General features: G+C 39.8%; 1 protein-coding gene across 1 annotated transcript; it reads right to left on the bottom strand.

The window, feature by feature from the left end:
- Positions 1 to 12973: 12973 nt before the first annotated feature.
- On the bottom strand, positions 12974 to 17757 carry RDH14 (retinol dehydrogenase 14). The gene is made up of 2 exons (XM_039223232.1): positions 17259 to 17757; positions 12974 to 14037 (listed from the first exon to the last, which is right to left on the bottom strand). Exons 1-2 carry the CDS (start codon positions 17646 to 17648, stop codon positions 13420 to 13422), a joined length of 1008 nt encoding a protein of 335 aa, XP_039079163.1. The 5' UTR covers positions 17649 to 17757; the 3' UTR covers positions 12974 to 13419.
- Positions 17758 to 19183: the final 1426 nt, after the last annotated feature.

Here is a 19183-nt window from a genome sequence, read left to right as displayed (position 1 = left end):
AATGTGCGTTAAAAACAATACTATGATGGTAGATCTGCATTTTTGCTTTTAGCTTTGTATGCTTTGAGGCTCTATAATTTTTAATTTTTACACAGTTAGGCTCATGGCATGTTTGAAAAAAAACCTGTCATATCTTCCTGGTGAATTAAAAGTTTTATCATTGTGAAGTGACCTTCTTTATCCACAACAATTTTGGGGGGCTTAACTTTTACTTTGTGCTAATAGAGTTCTGTCAGTTTTCATTTGGTGACTTGTCCTGATGCAACCTTTTCCTTTCTTTTGCTTTCAATATCTTCATACTTACGTTTAAAGTGTATCTCTTGAAGCAATATACAATTGGATTTAAAATATTTTTAACATTTATTCATTTTTTAGAGACAGAGACAGAACACGAGCAGGGGAGGGACAGAGAGAGAGGGAGAATCTGAATCTGAAGAATCTGAAGCAGGCTCCAGGCTTCAAGCTGTCAGCACAGAACCTGATGCGGGGCTTAAACTTATTAACCATGATATCATGACCTGAGCTGAAGTCAGACATTTAATCAACTAAGCCACCCAGGTGCCCCTACAATTGGGTTTTTAAAAACCGCTCTAAAAATCTTTGTCTTTGTTATAGGAGTATTTAATCATCTACATTTATTATAACTATACATTTTGGTTTAAATCTACTATATCATATTGTGTCCAATGTTTGTCTCACATTTTCCACTTTTTCTTATTTTTTATATTCTTTTAGAAATATTTTTTTAAAACTTTTTATTTATTTAAATAATGTCTACATCCAAGGTGGGGTTCAAACTCACAACCCTGAGATCAAGAGTCATATGCTCTTTTGACTGAGCCAGCCAGGTGCCCCTAGAAAGAAAGATTATTTTTATTCTGGTTTTTTTTTTTCCCTGATGTATTAGTTTGGAGATTATACCTTTTAAAAATTATTTCAGTAATTACTCTATAGTACACCATGCATCCTTGACTTTACAAATTTGAATACCAATCTTGACTTTTTAATCTTACTCCTGGATAATGGAAAACTATCAGAACACTTTAACTCTACTTACTACTTCATGATTTCAATCTAAATCTTATCAGCTGTATTAAGTCTATTCTTTCACATTATTATTTTATATACATTATTATTTTCATACAATAAATGTTCATATGATTCTTATTTTCTGATATAATTATCAGTTTTACTTAATATTTTCTTTGGTCTTATCTCCTCAGGACTTCCATCTGGAATTACTTTCCTTATGCCTGAAGTGAATTGTTTAGAATGTTCTTTGATGGGGTTCAGCTGTGGCTGATTCTCTCCATGTTGGTATGTTTATGTTTGTTAACATTTTTATTTTACTTCCATTCTGGAGATATACTTTGATTGAGTATGGAATTCTAGGTTGGCAGTTATTGTCATTCAGTCCATTACTATCTTTCACATGTGTATGTATTTTGTATGCAAACTTTTCAGACTGAGTTCTCTCACTAAACAATATTCATTGAAGTTTCCTCCATGTCTTCTCTTGTCTTGATATCTCATTTTTTTTTTTTTTTTTAGTCCTGAATAACATTCCATTGTTTGGATGTACCACAGTTTACTTAACCATTTACCTGCTGAAGTACATCTTTGCTGCTTCAGAGTTTGGACACTTCGAATAAGGCTATAAAGAGCTATGTGCAGCTCTTTTGAGTGGATGTAAGTTTTCAGCATGTGCCTTTTTAACATTCCTTTTAGAATTAGGCTTGTTGAAGTTTGTGGATTATTGTTTTTCATCAGTTCTGGAAAATTCTCTGTCATTAGGTTTTCAAATACTGCCTCTGTCTCTATTCCTCCCTCCCTTTTTTTTCTTTCTATAACTCCACTAAAAATATATTATGTTCTGGGACACCTGGGTGACTCAGTCAGTTTAAGTGTCTGACTTTGATTCAGGTCATGATCTCATGGTGTGAGCATGAGGCTCTGTGCTGATAGCTCAGAGCCTGGAGCCTGCTTTGGATGCTGTGTCTCCCTCTCTCTCTGCCCCTCCCTAGCTCACACTCTGTCTCTCTTTCTCTCTCAAAAATAAACATTAAAAAATTATATATATAATATATATAATCTTCTATCTACCATGTTTCTTGATCTCTCCCCTAAAACTTCCATCTCTATGTCTCTCTTTGCACCATTCTGCATTATTTCTTCTAATCTGTCTCTTTAGCTTATTACTTCTCTCTTCTGCTGTGTTCAGTCAGCAGCCAAATCCACCCTCTCACTTTTCATTTGTTACAATGTTGTTATATCTGTTATAATTTGCTATGAATTCTATAAATAAATTCATTTCTGGAAATGCTATATAGTTCTAAAAGTTGTCACTTGTAGCTTCTCTCTGATGAAATTTTCAAGTTTGTGTTTATTATTTTAAGCATAGTAAACATAGTTATTATATCATCAATGTCTGATAATTCTGTATCTGAAACCCTTGGGTCAGTGCTGCTAATTCTTACTCATGGTACCTGTGTTTATACCTTAGCTACTTACTGACTTTGAAAAAAATATATATTTATGGAGATTGCCCAAGCCCTTTTATAAAGGTCCCTTCCTCTGAAGAAGATTTGGGTTTTTTCCTGCTGATCATCCAGGGCACTACGTCTCTAAAGGACTTTGGGCCAAATTGATGGTTTGAGCTTTTTTTTGGATTGCTCTGGTGAGGTGAGTGTGCACTTCTCCCCTGGGGGCCAGGATTAGTCTTCCTTCCACGGATGGGTTTTCTCTTCTTCTATAGTTCTTTCCTCTGCTCAGTGTTAGGACAACTCCCCTGTTCCATGGGACAGTTGGGAGTATAATTCAGTGTTAATTCTTTCTCACACTTAGCCATGAGCATGGAGTCTTTCAGAATCTCAGCTTAATGTGAATTTGTGTGAGTGTGTATCAAATCCCAGATTTTGTGCAGGCTTTCACTTCTATCCTCCTTCAGGCTCTGGGCAGTCAAAACAAAATTTCACATTCATCATTGTTTCTGCTAAGGAGACAAATGTCCTCCGGGCAAGAGTAATCTTGCCTTCTCTCTTAACTTCTGGGATTCTTACTTCATGTTTGCCTGATTTTGATCTAAAAATTCTTACCACGTTGTCTGCATATTTTGTCTATTTTTATCCAGAATTGTCAGTTGTCTTTAAATTAAAGTATTGGTCTAAGTAACCTTGCCTGTCATTTACAGCAGCCAAAGTTCCCTCAAATAATTTTTTTGGAAAGCAAAACACAAAATGTATTTTTCTTGTCGTTTCTCACTTTATTCAGAAAATTTTACATGAAATAATATTGATATGTCAAGTGTGTTATCAGTTGCAGAGTGGGAAAACTATTCTAAGTATTTGGAATCTTTAGAGGGTTTTTGCTAATAGGATATGTATAATCTCTGAATTTTCAGCAGATGCTGGAGAGTTAAAACTGTTTTATTTCAAAAGAAATGGATGCATTTACTATAAAGTACAGTAATACAATTCTTTTGATCATTGTATTATGATTTAACTCAGACATTTCATTGTTTGTGCAATTTCTGCAAACCCATGAAAGATGATATATATCCCTTTGGCAGGGAACCAACATTCTGGTTGGGGCACTGGGTTTTTTAACCGCCCCGATAAATAATTTACACTTAGGGATATTATGCAGAAACCTTTTCAATTAACTTGTGTTGACAGAGAAACTAAATATAGTAGTCAATGAAAAAAAAGTTTAACACATTCTTGACCTATTGGGCAGAAATAACCATACTTAAAATATTATCTACTCTAGAAAATGAATATACTAAAGGGGCAGATTGGGAATAATAATGATCATAAATATGAAAATGAAATATCTACTATTGTGTTGGTTTAGAGGGAACTTTAACATTTTCCATGTACATTATTTTAGTTCACTAAAAGAAGTGCACACTGGTATGAAGGAGCCAAAGTTTCTAAAATCTGAAAAATTTTGGTTCAAATCCTGGGCCTATCACTCTCTAGGCAAGTCACTTAGGCTTTCTGAAACTCCCTTCCCTTATCTGCAAATTAGGAATTAGAATACCTTGCAGTGTTGCTACAAGGATTAGATATAATATATGTGAAATATCTCTCATAAATAATAATGAGAAAGAAAGAAAGAACTTTCTTTGGTGAGTTTAATCACATCTCAATTGTCCTAATTAAATTGATGATCTGTGGTCTTAGGGATTTTCAAGAATGGTGGCATTATTTTGAAAAGAACATAAGCCCTCTTTATTTCTTTTCATGCATATATACTTATTTGAAAATTAATTATGAGCCAGAGTAAATACATAGTGGTTGTGGCAGAATTAATTGTGTTGGCTTTGGCAAATCCTCTCTCAACTGAAGGCAGACTGCTTACTAGAATCCACAGGAATCTGCAGAAAGAACTGGAAGGTACTAGTCAATACTTTGAACGAGCTATAGATGTTTCCAGCAGAATCTGTGGCAATATTCATTTTTTTTTAGCCTGTGAGCTTTCTTTGTTGACATTCTAGTTTCCCCTCCTACAAATTCCTAATTATTGTTGACTATAGCTGTCAAAAATGATGACACGCTTACTCAAGGCTCTTTCATACGTACAACTTCGTGTTTTGAGTAAGAGTGTGTAGGACAATCCAGCATCACTGTCACAAGTCCAAAGAGCCCTCTACTCCCTTTGAAGGTTGAGCTTATTTTCCAGGGTATAGGAAGAGACCAACTGCCAGGCCAGTTAAATCAGCTCCATCTACCCTGACCATCAGTAAGGTGGTAGACACCTTAGTTTTTCATCATTAAATAATTAATTAAATAATCAACCTAATATCTTGTGAGTAATTGATATATTATAGCCCAGTGCTAGATGTTAGCAGGAAGAAGAAAATGTTCAAACATGTCCTTGCCTTCCATGCACTATAGTCTGGTTCTTAAACACTCACATGTAACCTCTACATCCCCCTTACCTTTACTTCTCTGATTTGATTTGCAGCAGATAAATAGAAATAAATATTCCTAGGGTAGCCAGGGTTTCTGTTATGAATGTCTTTCTAATCCATTCACACTGACCAAAACACTTATGCAGGATTATCCATCACACGTCATTCTACGATCTTAATCAAATTGCCTGCTGAAGGAAGCCTAGTATTTATTACAGTTTTCCTAGATGGAAAACAGCTGTGATAAATTAATCTGTTCCCCAGAAATCTTATATTAGGAAAGATTCGCAGATACTCTCTTCTATGTCAGCCTTTCCAATGATGAATAATATATTCCTCTACCCCTACCTGTGTCTTTGAGTGTGGTTAATTCACTTGGCCCCTCTTATTCTCTGTGAGGTATCGTAGAGGTGAAATGTTTCCTGAGGCAGACTAGCCACATTTAGGTGATAAACACAGATTTAAAAAAAGAAAAAAGAAAATGTCACTCAAAAAGTGGTATAGTCAAGAACAAGAGAACACATCCTTACAAGCCCCCTTCAAGAGCCATGGCCATCTAGAGCATAAATCTGCTTATGAATTCACGTAAAACATGTATCGCTGCTAATATCACTGGACTTTCAGCTTCTGACAGAATTAATTTCCTCTCTTCTGATTCTATAACCAAACAAATTTCCAGTTATAATTTGGTTCCCCAAATGGATTTCCTCACTGGGATACTACGTATTACCCAAAGAAAGAGGTTTCCAAGTCCTTTGGTAGTTTCTCATTGTCTACTGACATCTTGACAAGTTCAAGTACGTGAGGCCGCTAAGCGAGGGCCCAGGCATTGTACTTCTGTGATTTCACCAAAGAAATGCCCTGTTGACTGCCTCTCCTTCATCAGCTCCCTTCCTTACCAGCTGTAATCCTTCTATCTAGGCCATTGCCTGCTTATTTGCAAGGTGGTTTTTATTTGAAACTTTATGTTTCTTCTCCCTGGTAAGTAACCCTGTTAATCTGCTTTCTTCCTTTCTTCCTTCCTCCTTCCCTCTCTCCTTTTCTTTCTTTCTCCCTCTCTTTCTTTCTTTCTTTCTTTCTTTCTTTCTTTCTTTCTTTCTTTCTTTCTTTCTCTCTCTCTCTCTCTCTCTTTCTTTCCCTTTCTTTCTTTCTTTCTTTCTTTCTTTCTTTCTTTCTTTCTTTCTTTCTTTCTTTCTTTCTTTCTTTCATCTCTTTTTCTTTAAATAGGAAACAGAATCCTCCCAGATATTTTAAGGAAAAGGGGATTGAGTAGAGTAAAGTAGGGAAGTAGGTGCCTACAAATTAATGGGGAGGGCTGAAATACTGGGGTAGCTTATACTAACAGGAATGAATCCAGAACTACTACGGAACTGACCTGCAGGAGGAAGCTACTACTTCTGTCATGCATGGTCAGGAAGGTTGGAGTCTGGGGGATGCTGGCACAAATACTTACTTACAAGACACAGCTCTGATTCTGGGATCAGGAAACTAGAATCAAGATGCTGCTACCGCTGCATTCCCCACTTACTACCCACTGAGAAGTGAGAGGAACATAATTACAAGATCTGCCTCAATTGCCTCTTGTTATCAAAACAAAAACAAAAACAAAATAAACAAAAACCACAAACCAACAAAAACAAAACTGAATAAAAAGAAGCAACTCTGTTTCCACAACTACCAGAAAATAGCCAAAAACAGTATGAAGAAGGCCTTCTTTTAATCATCCGTTCAAAACTTCACTGTAGAGGCACCTGTTTGTCAGAAACTGTTTTTTGTCTGCAGTTGTGTGCAATGCAATTGTTTTAGTAAAAGGAAAGAAAACCGAATGCCAGTGTAACATATCCAAGATAGTTCTGGTTCTATTTCTCTTCTTTTTCTATAAACTGAATGCAAGTTATACAGAAGGCATCCTATCCTGCGCATAGCCCATGGTTCACATGGAATCTCTTAATGCATGTGCATGCGTTAGTGGGTATGATAAGAATTACGCACTGGAGCTAGTCTAAAATTATACTCAGTGAAATGTACTGACTTCAATACTACATTGTCCCATACCCCAAAAGGCTCTGGCCAAGTATGTGGTATCTTTGAATGTCTCCATATTGCATACAGTGCAAAAAAATAATAGTAACAAGACAAATCCCCACTGAAAATAAGAGCACTTTCATTTGATTTCTTACATCCCACATTTATCTTAATGAGCTAGGGACCCTCAAGTCTGCTGCTTCTTCCCTTTCTACCCTAATGCATACCTTTCCAATTTAGCTATTGTCCTTCTTTGTGGCTATGATTATTTCTTTTGAAATATTCCAATATGGTTATCTTCCTATTTCACAGGTCACAAAGAGAGCCATAGATTAAACTGTGTTCTTCAGAGAAGAATGAAAAATCTATATCCAAGCCTTCTCCACCCTCCTGCAGAAGGCTCCATGGGCTTTTGCAACACCCCCAAGTTCATTTATCTATAGGATGGCTCTTGATAGCTTTGTGTGAGCTTTTTAAAGTTCAGCCAAGCCAGCTGCATGATCAACACAAAGACAATAGCTCCCACACACGGGGCTACATGGATTAAAGAACCCGATCCATCAGTAAATCTGCCAGATGGCAGTGGAAGAAAGCTTGTAACTCCCTCACTTTCATTTCAACAGCAGCAAACAATGTTCAATGTTTAAAATAAACTCTTCCAGATGAGCTAAAGATAAACTCTGAGGTGGGTGGACTTGAGCTAGCTAGGCTGCAGCTCTGAAGTGTTTGATTACATTAACACAAAACCCCTGGGTAGGACCCGCTTCTGTCAACAGAATGCTCAGACTCCAACACCTACTACATGAAGCCATTTCCTGTGCTTTCATGGGTTGGTGGCAGAAACTTGCTTTGCTTTTTTCACAAACTAATGATTATGTATTTCTCCGTGCTCAGCATTTCCTCAAACCATGTGTACAACTTCAAGATATTCCTAAAATGTTAACATTGTATGTAGGTCTGTACAGATAAAAATCTCTTAAATATATTTATGACTTAAACTTCTATTGACTCATTCATCTTACTGCTCTCATAGTAGCAGGAAATGTGCCATTAGGATTTAAAACCATTCTGCTAATAACTGGGTTACTATGTGTAGACTACAGGGTATATTCCCTCCCCCTCCCCCCAAAAAAGTATTTTCTTAAGTCAGAATTTATAAAAGAAGTTAGCATCTTCTTTTTTTGTTGTTTTTGAATAGATTTTAAAACTTGCGACTTGGAACAGACCAGGCTGTCATACATCACATGTAGCGTGGCAAATTCTAAAGACAGAAGGACATACTGAAAAAATAACTATTAAATATTAAGGAACTTACCTACTTAACACAGTTAGTAGGAGTTTTAAATGAAGAAGAGAAACAAACAAGGTTGATGATGAAAACAAATCTTAGGCTACAAAAACACTTAGGACCAAATAAACCCAATAATCAATTAAGTATATTGGGATATTAAAATATATATATATATATATCAATTTAGATTAGAAGTCTTAGGGAAAAAATGACTCACTCTGAAGAACACACTTATTGCCAGTTCCTCCAAATTGAAACTTTTCTGATGTCAGTGATAGCTCTATTTCATACGGTACTAGCCCTCTTCTTTGGACAAGTTGATTAAAGGAGGAAGTCATAAAGATGAATCATATGCACCCGAGATTTATTATTTGAACTTGAAACATACAGCATATTTATTTGCCTGTCTTCTGATACAAGGCTAAGGGCCTTTCTTTGTTGTTTTTCTGAGTATGAGTTCACTTAGAATTCCATCTTCTTGCATTATACTCACTTAAATAGCATAGTCTATGAGTTCTAGCTTTGGTGTCTTTAAAATGGAGTCTAAGTTGAAAGTCACTTGCAAAGCACTAAATATAGACTACCTTTTAGATTTTTATAAATATATTTTTAGTATTTGAAAGGTGCTTTGAAACTTTATTCGACAGTAAGTTTCTAGCGATCTGCCCTCACTTAATTTTAAGAAAGCACTCAGCTTACCTTTCATAGAAGTTCTTTCTCTTTGTATTATGATGAATAACTTCTACTGTGATTCGTACAACTAACACACACAGATTTGGTTGGGGTTTCTTTGTTGCCCCTGGCCCCCCAAAGCCTAGAGTAATGCCTGGCACATAATAGGCATTCAATAAATACCTGTTAAGTGAATACATGAATGCTCTACAACTCACTCTTCCTAAATACATGATAGAACAGGTGGGAACAGAAGAGCCAGAGGTGCCCTGGCCAGCCTAGAGCATTTGCACGCTATGGGTATCAGTATGTTTCACAAGAAGAGTGGAGTTATTACAGTAAGTCAATGTTTGGTTAAAAGTTCTTCTCTGTACTTTGGTGATACATCTAATTTAGCAAACACTCTTCCTCACTGTCTGCAAAATGGAGTGCTCCACCTAACTTGCCCTTAGGAAAAAAGACCTTCCTCTGTGTTAACCTGTAACTAATTTAACTCCCTATTGTCCAGATAAGCTTTGTGAAACAGCTGAAGCTGTCTGTGGGGGCTAGGCTCCTGAAGGGTGATTAGTAATATGTTCTCTCTTCAGTGTTCCTTAGGACATTTGGAATCAATTAAATATTCAAATAGAGGTTCCCTCAGATCTCTGGCCAGGCTCAGCAGGTTTGTGAGGGGAGAGAGTTGAAGGCAGATGACTATGATTCCACCCACCAGAATCGATAGGTGGGGAGAGATTTTTAAAAATACACTCTTTAGATTTCCTGGGTCTGCAAACAAATAGTCACACACGATTAGAAATGATATGGAGAAACAACAGGAGCCATATTAAGAAACGGGGGTTACAGCACACCCAAGATCTGCTGTCACGCACAGTGTCTTTTTAAAAAAAATTTTTATGTTTTATTTTTATTTTTGAGAGAAAGAGCGTGAACAGGGGAGGGGCAGAAAGAGAAAGAGGGAGACACAGAATCTGAAGCAGGCTCCAGGCTCTGAGCTGTCGGAACAGAGCCCACTGCGGGGCCCGAACCAGCAGACGGTGAGATCATGACCTGAGCCAAAGTCGGACACTTAACTGAGCCACCCAGGCGCCCCAGAGTGTCTTAAAGACAAAAAGAGTTAGTCCTTTGAGCTGTTGCGTAAATATAATGGTATGGCCTGCATGAGCTAAGAATGGTTTTTACATTTTTAAAGGATTATGAAAGAAAAAGAACACGTACCACAGATTGTATATGGCCTAGTAATGTTAAATATTTACAGTCTGGCCTTTTATAAAATGTTTGCTGACCCTTGATTTAGTTTGTTTCCATCATATGAACTCATATAAACATTACTAATATTAATTACTATTACCGTTAGTAGTGATGATCAGGTGCATTGGGGAAGGGGAATGGATGAGTGCCCATTATGTGCCAGGCACTTTGCTAAATGCTTTATTTACACACTCTAACGTATTCACTGAGCAGTACTTTGAAGGATTATTTCAGTGTAGAGCCAAGAAAACAGAAGCTCAGGGAGGTTAAGTATCTTGCCAGTGTCTCAGGGAGAACGGAAGAGTGGAGCTGTTAACCAAATCTGATGTGGTGGTGTGTTTACGCCATGAGATCCCTTTCCCAGTTAAGTGCTACTGGGAACCCCCTATACAAAATTGTTACTCTGAGTAGAATTGAGGCAGAAGAGCTAGCAAGCCCACTTCTTCTCAGAACAAGTGCTTGAAGTAGAAGGCAACATTTCAAAAGATGAAGTCAGAAACCAACATGAAAATGGATTTCTAACTCAATTATTACATTATCTGGCACACTGCACACTTCTCACAATATTTTCCTAAGTGTGAGAATAAGTATCAATGGTATAGAATTGCCTTTTGCTTATTTCTTTACCCAGTGAAATAGAAGTAAGTCAGCGAAAGAGAAGAGTAGGGTTTAATAAGAATCTTCAAAATCTAACTAGTCATACTATAGCTATTAGTCCTCGATTCCATCCAGCACGGGGTGGGAAGGACATCTTCCAAATGGCAGCTCATTTTACCTAAGTACTTGGTGTTTCCAGATGAGTTTCTAGTTTTCCATCATGATAAATTAATATATCCTATTTTATTATGGTGCCGCAAACAAGAACTCTGAAAGGCTCAACTCTTACAAAAGGCCCAACTCCCCTGAAAAGCATCAGGTATCAAAATGCAGTCAGAAAAGATGGTATTAGCTGGAAAAAAAAAAGAAAGAAAGAAAGAAAGAAAAAAAAAAGGTGCTCTTTTTAATGAAGTCGAGGTGTAGGACAGATTTATTAGCTTCCATTTTTCCAAGTTGCATTCTGGTGTATTTCCTGCCCATATTTCTAAGGTCAGCAAGTCTCTTTGTGGATTATTTTTTAAAAATACATTTCAAAGAACATGATGCGGCTATACCCGCTACACCTGCTACACCTGTGATGATACAAACACACTGTTCCTCATATCAAAACCCAGTGCTCTAACAGGAAACAGATCTTCTGTGTGATCTGCCAAGGACCTGCCATTCTCAAAAAGAACGGATACTGGTAACCAGATAATATAAATAGTCTCAAAAATAATAACCAATCGAGGATTATTCCTGAACAATAATTTTCTGTCCTAATTCCTTTTTCCAATGAGATGGTTAAGGCAAAGATATACCAATTATTTGTGATGCTACAATACGGAAACCTACAATATCTCTATTCAGACTTATTTTTAGGCACACCACTGACCCGTTACTTATTATTCATTCAGACACCATTATGCAGTTTTTACTGTGTGTCAGGTACTCTACTCGATATTTGAGAAAGGAACACGAATAAGAATTTCATAAAATAAAAAAAATTTCCTTGAAGAATTCTTATTCTAATTATCTAACTGGACTTTTGAACAAATAATTAGCAAAGCTCCAAGATCAATTAAAATAAAGGACTGGTTGGTTCTGCCTGCAGGGATTGAAAGGGCGATATAAGGAACGGCCAAGAAGGAAGCAGGCATATGACTGGTTTATACTGATGACTGGGTTATACAATGGAATGAAGAGAGATTCCTGTCTGAGACATTAGTCACTAGGCACCAGTGCCTATTTAAATCTAAATTCACATTAAACAAGATTAGAAATGCAGGTCTGTTCTATTTCAAGTACTCAGTAACCACACGTATCTCGAGTAGATCTCATAGGACAGTGCAGACATAATAATTCCCATCATTGCAGAAAGTTCTGTTGGACAGCACTAAGAGAACAAGGGAAGCCTGTGCCAGCTCCTGCATAGTAGCCTCAAATGTATATTAGTTCTGCTAAGTCCTTTCAGGAACTGGCAAAAGGAACATATTAGGGGAAAACAATACTAACAAGTATCATAATGACTTGTTTCATCCATTCAGTTTCTCTACTTAAGACTTGTTTCGTTTTGTATTTTTTTAGAGATAGAACCAGAGCGGGAGGAAGGGCCCCAGAGAGAGAATCACACGCAGGTTCCATGCTCAGCACAGAGCCGGACACAGGATCGATCTCATGACCCCAGGGTCACGACCTGAGCTGAAATCAAGAATTGCATATTCAACCAACTGAGCCACCCAAGCACCCCTTAAGACTTCTTTTGAAGAAAGAATTCTGCAGCTTCACAACAAAAGGCTGAAAATGCCCTGCAATGAGCAACTGGAAACCACCACATATTTTTAAGCAGGGATATGACAGTGTGACATGGATTTGGGTTTTAGAAATATTACTTTTTTTAAGAAATTTTTTCTTAGGTCTTTATTTTATTTTGAGAGACAGAGACAGAGAGCAAGCGGGGGAGGGGCAGAGAGAGAGGGAGACACAGAATCTGAAGCAGGCTCCAGGCTCTGAGCTGTCAGTACAGAGCCCGGCACGGGGCTCGAACCCATGGACTGTGAGATCATGACCTGAGCCGAAGTTGGACGCCCAACCAAGTCACCCAGGTGTCCCTAGAAATACTACTTCTTAATGCAGCATGCAAGATGTGTGGGAAGGGAAGACACTGGACATATCAAGATCAGTGAAGGCTAATAAGATGATAAAGACACATTTCAGTGAAGACTTGTAAAAAAAATACACAATTAAGAATTTGCATCACTAAATTTATTCGAAGTAAGAATTGTGCACACAACAGGCATATTATTTTCACACAAAAACAGGCACTGCAATACAAGTATTTAACACTTTGGCCATGAGACTCAAAGATACTGAAAAACTTCTCAAGGTGTTTAAGTCACTGGATTCTTTAATATTTATAATCCATGCTTGCTCAATTATAATTTCTAAAGTTGTTCATTATATATTCATTATACTATTGCTCATTACACTATTCATTATGCTTATTATTTAAAACTTTTCTGAAATTTTACATTCTCCCAAAAATAGCTTTTTCAGTACCTTCAATATCCTTATGTAACTTATTGGAAAACCAAACCTGTGTTTTCAAGTAGCAAGTGCTCAAGCCACACCATTTCTGATTACAGATATAAGGCATCCAGTTTTATAAATAGCTCTCTCTCACTCCTTGTTCCTATTTTAATATGCCAACCATTACTTCACTGATATCCCAGAGTTTTCTTGCAACAGACTCATCCATAGCTTTGGGCAACAGTTCTTCCTCTTTACAATCCCCAAAGTACTTTCCCGACACACCTTCCACCTCAGGTGAAGAGGCTAAATAAACTGAAGTCTGGGCACCTTCTTCTGGGGTTTTGAAAAAAGCCCATGACACCAAATTGAAAAGTGGTTTGACCAACAGTGGAATGTGTATGTGTCTGCCAAGATTCGTCCGCACGATACCAGGGTGTAATACGTTGACAGTAACGTTTGTGCCTTCTAAGCGGCGGGCTAGCTCTCTGGTGAAAAGAATGTTAGCCAGTTTGCTCCGACTATAACAAAAGCTCTTATTATAGCTTTGCTCACTGTTCAAGTCTTCAAAGTTGATGTCTCCATACTTATAAAGTTTGGAAGAAACTACCACAATCCTGCTGGGAGCTGAACTTTTGAGGAGCCCAAGGAGAAGACTGGTGAGTAGGAAGTGCCCCAGATGGTTCACTCCAAACTGCATCTCAAAACCATCTTCAGTCTTCATATAAGGACACTGGAAGATCCCTGCATTGTTGATTAAGACATCCAGTCTAGGCTCTTCCTTTAAATGTCAAAAAGAGAATGAGACAATTATGAACACGGGCCTAAAATGAAATTAAAAAAAAAAAAAATCTTGCGAACTACCAAAATTCTATAAAACGCATTTACGGGTTTTCAACAGCTGTGGGTGGGTGGGGGGAGACTTGCATGCTTAACAGGGGCCTGGCCTGTGCCTCTCACATGTTATCTCATCTACTACTCTCAGCCACTCTAAGAGCAAACTTAAGCACCAACGTTAGGGGATTTGTGCAGACAGGACTCCTAAGGGGCAGACAAAAATTGGAAGATGAAATCTTCTGACCAGGATGCCCCTATTTTTAATTAGTAAGCTAGCTTGCTTTTCTAATTGGGAGATTCAAACCATAGCTAGAGACTCGATGTGAGCTGGAAAGTGGAAATACAGCAGAAGGCAGGTCAGCAGTGTTTATTCCCAGAACTGCTATTATGAACACCAGGGCCAAATTAGGATTTCTCCATTCTGTAGTTTTCTAAGGGCAAACGGTACCATGGGGATAGAGCAACTTCAAGTGGTTTCCTCAAAATTGGGACAAGCAATAGAGAGGGTCAAGGATCCAAGTAAGACTGGAGGAGAAACCAAGAATAAATCAAAGAAGTATTAAGAAAAAAGCAAGTAGGTTAATATCAAAATATCAGAAACAACACAATAGAAAAAAAAACAATGCAATGAAACATAATTCTAAGTCTCACAATGATAGCAAAGGACATTTAGAGAGGAGTTAGCACCACCAAACACCTTTAATCTGTATTAAGATTCTAGAATTCAGTTCTTTTTTCCCTATATGAAATCCACCTCTTTCAAGCTACAAGGGGCTCCCAGCTTAAGAGACTTATATAGTCAGAATTCCACACCTTGACTGTACCCTCCTGCATCTCTCCAGAATAAAATGCTAAAATTTAGACTGTCCTCAAAAGGAAGTCTTCTTCATTTCTTAATTCATGTAAGTTGGTTTTCCCCAGCCCTTTCCTGGCTCCTCTGTCTCTTTTGATGGGCAGAGGAAAAAATGTACAACATGTTCCAGGTGTAAAGACACAGTGATGACCTCCGATTAAATTAATTTGAGGTCAAACTTCAAATTTCACTGGCCCTTTTGCCAAGTGTAAGTAAAAAGAAAAATGTGTTAAATTTCACAACTGTTATCACAGCCTACCTGTCAGAGGATCAACTATTTATCATTCTGTCTGTCTAAGCACCTTTGGCTTTTCCAACAGTCAACTTCAAAAAGAAGGCAAAAGTTCACCCGTGGGGGAAAGAAAGGAGTGTTCTTTTTTCACTAATCCTTTGGAAGAGTTTCCTGTATTAATCATTTCTGAGCCATCATTCTTTGCTGGGCTTGTATTATTTTAAGACTTTATCATTCACCCTTTTTTTTTTAATTCGAGGAGATAAGTGACATAAATACCATGAATACCAACCTGTGGGAAATTTACACTTTCATTTAAAAAAATATATATATATACACGTATATATATTTATATATGGTCACTGAGCTTCAGAGCCAGGAGAAAACTTAATAAAGTTTATCTCCTTAACTTTTAATTAGTTCTGTCTCAAATGGCCAAAGTAGTTAAATGCTTTAAGTATCGGAAATGAGACCATTCCCAGACTCATCACATTTTAATGACTAGGAAGACCCAGTTTTAATGCTTCAACATGTTTTATACATTAGTATTATTTCCTAGCCTGTTTTACCTGATAATGAAACACTAGTCATTCAGACAAAAGACAAAACAAAACAAAAAACAAAAACCAGATAACTTTCTAGATCTGCAGCAGTTCCCAAACTATGCATCAAGGTGCCCTACAGCCTCACAAGGAACTCCACAGGGTGCTATGGATAATTGTATATTTTCCAGGGAAACCAAGTGATAATCTGCACAGCATCCCAAACTACCAGCTGCAGAGGGTCCACAGCTTCAACATTAAATTGTGCTCAATTCCCGTCAATGGTGTCCTACCTCTGCAAAGCTGAGTGTTTAGCCAAATGCAAGTAAAATGTTAAAAAGCAATGTAGAACAAGAAAAAAGGTTGGACATTTCCAGGGTGGTTCCAAAGACCGAGAAGTTGGTGCAGTGAACAACAGGTGCACATTTCCCATTACTAATTACGGTTATTGAGCAATGAAATAAAATTTCTTTGAATTATGTGTATTATTCTTTCAAACAGCTACTAGGTCGTTAGGATGTAAATACTGGGTTGTTTGTACCTAATCACTTACTAAACTGATAGATCTTTCCTTTCGCCTACCAGCAACATGAAAAAAATCAGACAGTTTGGGACCCTCTGCTGTAGATTCAAGAGTCTCCATTTTATACAGGCACCTTTCCCACACCAGCTAATTTTGAATTTCACTTTTTCTATACGCTCTTTTGCAAGTCACCTCTGCAGGAAACTCTTCTACCTCAATTTCAACAGAGGCCATCCCCTGCAGTGGAATATTTGGAGACAGATCCTGGACAAATTACTTGGCCCACCTATGCCTTCATTGCCTAGTGTTGTAAAATGGGGATAAAAATGCCCACAGGGTTGCGGTGAGGATTCGATGACAGTAATAGCCAAGGGCACTTTAATTTCATTATAAGAAGTTTGAACTATGTGAAATGCGTGGAACACCTCCTGGCACACAGGAAACCTTCAATAAATGCTAAGCATTATATTTATTTCTGTCTCCGTTTAGAGCACTTGGCCCCTGCGATTCTGAGCTCCAGGCTATTTAGAAATCAGGCCAGAGACTGTTTAAGGATGTGGTGCTAATGAGTCCACTGGTGGCAGAAAACTAAACTTCCTACCCCAGCAGGGGGGAAAAATTGTTTCAAGGTCCCTGGCTCTAAGGTTCTCTGAAAGCTGGCTTGGGGCAGACTCACTTGGGACACAGAAAAAAACAGTCCGCGACCTCGCGGATATCTTCCCGGGCAGTCCTCGCATAACCAAAGAAATGTTCAGAAACTGGCTTATTTTCCTCTCGGGGCCATTATTTTCTCAGTATCTTTGGAAGGCAGAGGCCGGTCCTACCAATTTTCCCAGCCTACACTCCCTAGCCTTCTCGAAACCCTTGGATTGTTGTGCCTCTTAGGCTCGGTCTTTCCCAAGGTCACACCCCCTGGACTCTGGGCGGCCACCCGCCGCTCGGCCCACGCCCCGCCCGCTCGCTCGCCGAGGCCTGCGCCCGTCCCCATCTCCAGCTGGCTCCCGGAGCCCCACACCTGGAGCATCTCCTGACAGAAGGCGCGCACCGAGCGCAGCGAGGCGAGGTCCAACTCCTTGACGACGAGCTCGCCGGCCCCACCGGCGTCGGAGCCCGGCCCGGGGCCCCCCGCCTGGCGGAGCTCGCGGCGGAGCTGACCCGCTGCCTCCTCGGCGCGCGCGCGGTCGCGGCAGCCCATGATCACCCGCGCCCCGAGGCGCAGCAGCGCGGCGGCCGTGGCGCGGCCCAGGCCGCTGTTCGCCCCCGTGATCAGCACAGTCTTCCCATGCATGAGGCCGGAGTCCCCTCCTCCGTGCCGGACACTGGGCCCCACGAACCGCCGGGCCGCCAGCCACAGGGTCCCACCCAGTGCAGCCAGGAGTGCCGCTACCGTAGCCACCACGGCCATAGCCGCAGGGGCCGAGGGCCCACTGGCCCCTGCGCGGGACTTCCGGGGTAGCCGCGCGCGCCAGGGACTTTAGGGTGCCACCTGCCCGCGAAGAACTCTGGGGCGCGGCCTTTCGTGCCTGACGGGACGGCGTGGGGCATGCCGGGACTTGTAGTTTTCCTTCCGACGGCATCTGATTGGTTGCGGGAACACAGCACCCTGGGTCGTTGGGACTCCACGGAGAGGTCTCCACCCTGAGCGTGCAGGGTGAGCGCAGGCCCCAGAGTGGTGGTGTTCGACCCCGTGGGAATGCCTAATGAATATTTTGAATTTACAAATACCAGACATCCGGGCTTGCTTAGTGTGTTTTCAGGTAAGGGCCCATGGGACTTGTTAACCCTCAGTGCAACTTACTTTCACCCTCGGGAGAATTGTCCCTGCCCATCTTGAGTCTGAGGAAGGGCTCTTTTTTATTATGATGAGGCGAAGGACTCAGCAACGTGAACCAGTCGGAAACAGAATGGACCGACCACTGGTTCTGGCTGGGTTAGCGTTGTATCAGAATCCCCTGCAGGGCTCGTAAAAAACAACACAAAACCCCCAGAAATTGTAGGGCCCCAGTACCAGACTTTAGAATTCAATAGGTTCCAGATGGGACCTGAGACTTTGCAATTCTAACAAGTTTTCAGGTGATTCTAATGCTGCTGCTTTGTGGACCCCAGTCTGAGAACTGGAAACCATTATGGCCCTGGTCTCTATGGCAAAAGGCATCCTCCAATGGTCTTATTTGATACTGGCAAAGATACAGTGGGAAAAGCCCATTCACTACTGCCTTCATCCTTCCCTCCAGGAAACTATTCGACGTGATAATGGAAGGGAAAGTGCTTTGTACACTGTAAAAATGATACAGAAACGGCAGGGCTTATTGCCACAGGGACCCATCTTCAAGCTGCAGCCTTCATAGTTTTAGGCCAAGCTTTTCTCAAGTCGTCATTCATTCATCTCCTCACCCATCCAATATGTGCCAGGTTCCTGCCCTGTGAGAGTCACAGAGAAATAGGACGCCATTTCTTCCCTCAGTGTGCTTATTGTCTGGTACAGAGACCTCCCCTGCCTCAGGCCTCATTCTAGAATCTTTAGAACAAGAGACACACAACCTGTACAGTTTGAAATAAACTCTCTAGATTGTGTTGATAGAACTCTCCTCCACTCCTGTACATTTGGGAAGGACATAGCATGCACTGAACAGGCACACTACCAACAGAAGAGGGTTAGAATGCCAGAAGAAGTGAGTGCTGAGGATGTGAGCTCACAGATGGGAAGGAGCACTGTCTCTGAGGATTCGACAAAGCACCAGAGCAGAAGTCACTAGGGATGGGCCTTTATTTCACACTTTTGGTAATTAATTAAAAAAAAAATTTTTTTATGTTTTATTTATTTCTAGGAGAGAGAGACAGACAGTGTGAGCAGGGAAGGGTCAGAGAGAGAGGGAGTCACAGACTGAAACAGGCTCCAGGCTCTGAGCCGGCAGTCAGCACAGAGCCCGACGCGGGGCT

Source organism: Hyaena hyaena, unplaced genomic scaffold, assembly GCF_003009895.1.
Source record: "Hyaena hyaena isolate Hyena2069 unplaced genomic scaffold, ASM300989v1 scaffold_1301, whole genome shotgun sequence".
Classification (NCBI taxonomy): domain Eukaryota; kingdom Metazoa; phylum Chordata; class Mammalia; order Carnivora; family Hyaenidae; genus Hyaena; species Hyaena hyaena.
The sequence above is the reverse complement of the archived record's forward strand: the minus strand, read 5'-3'. Positions and strand labels throughout refer to the sequence as shown.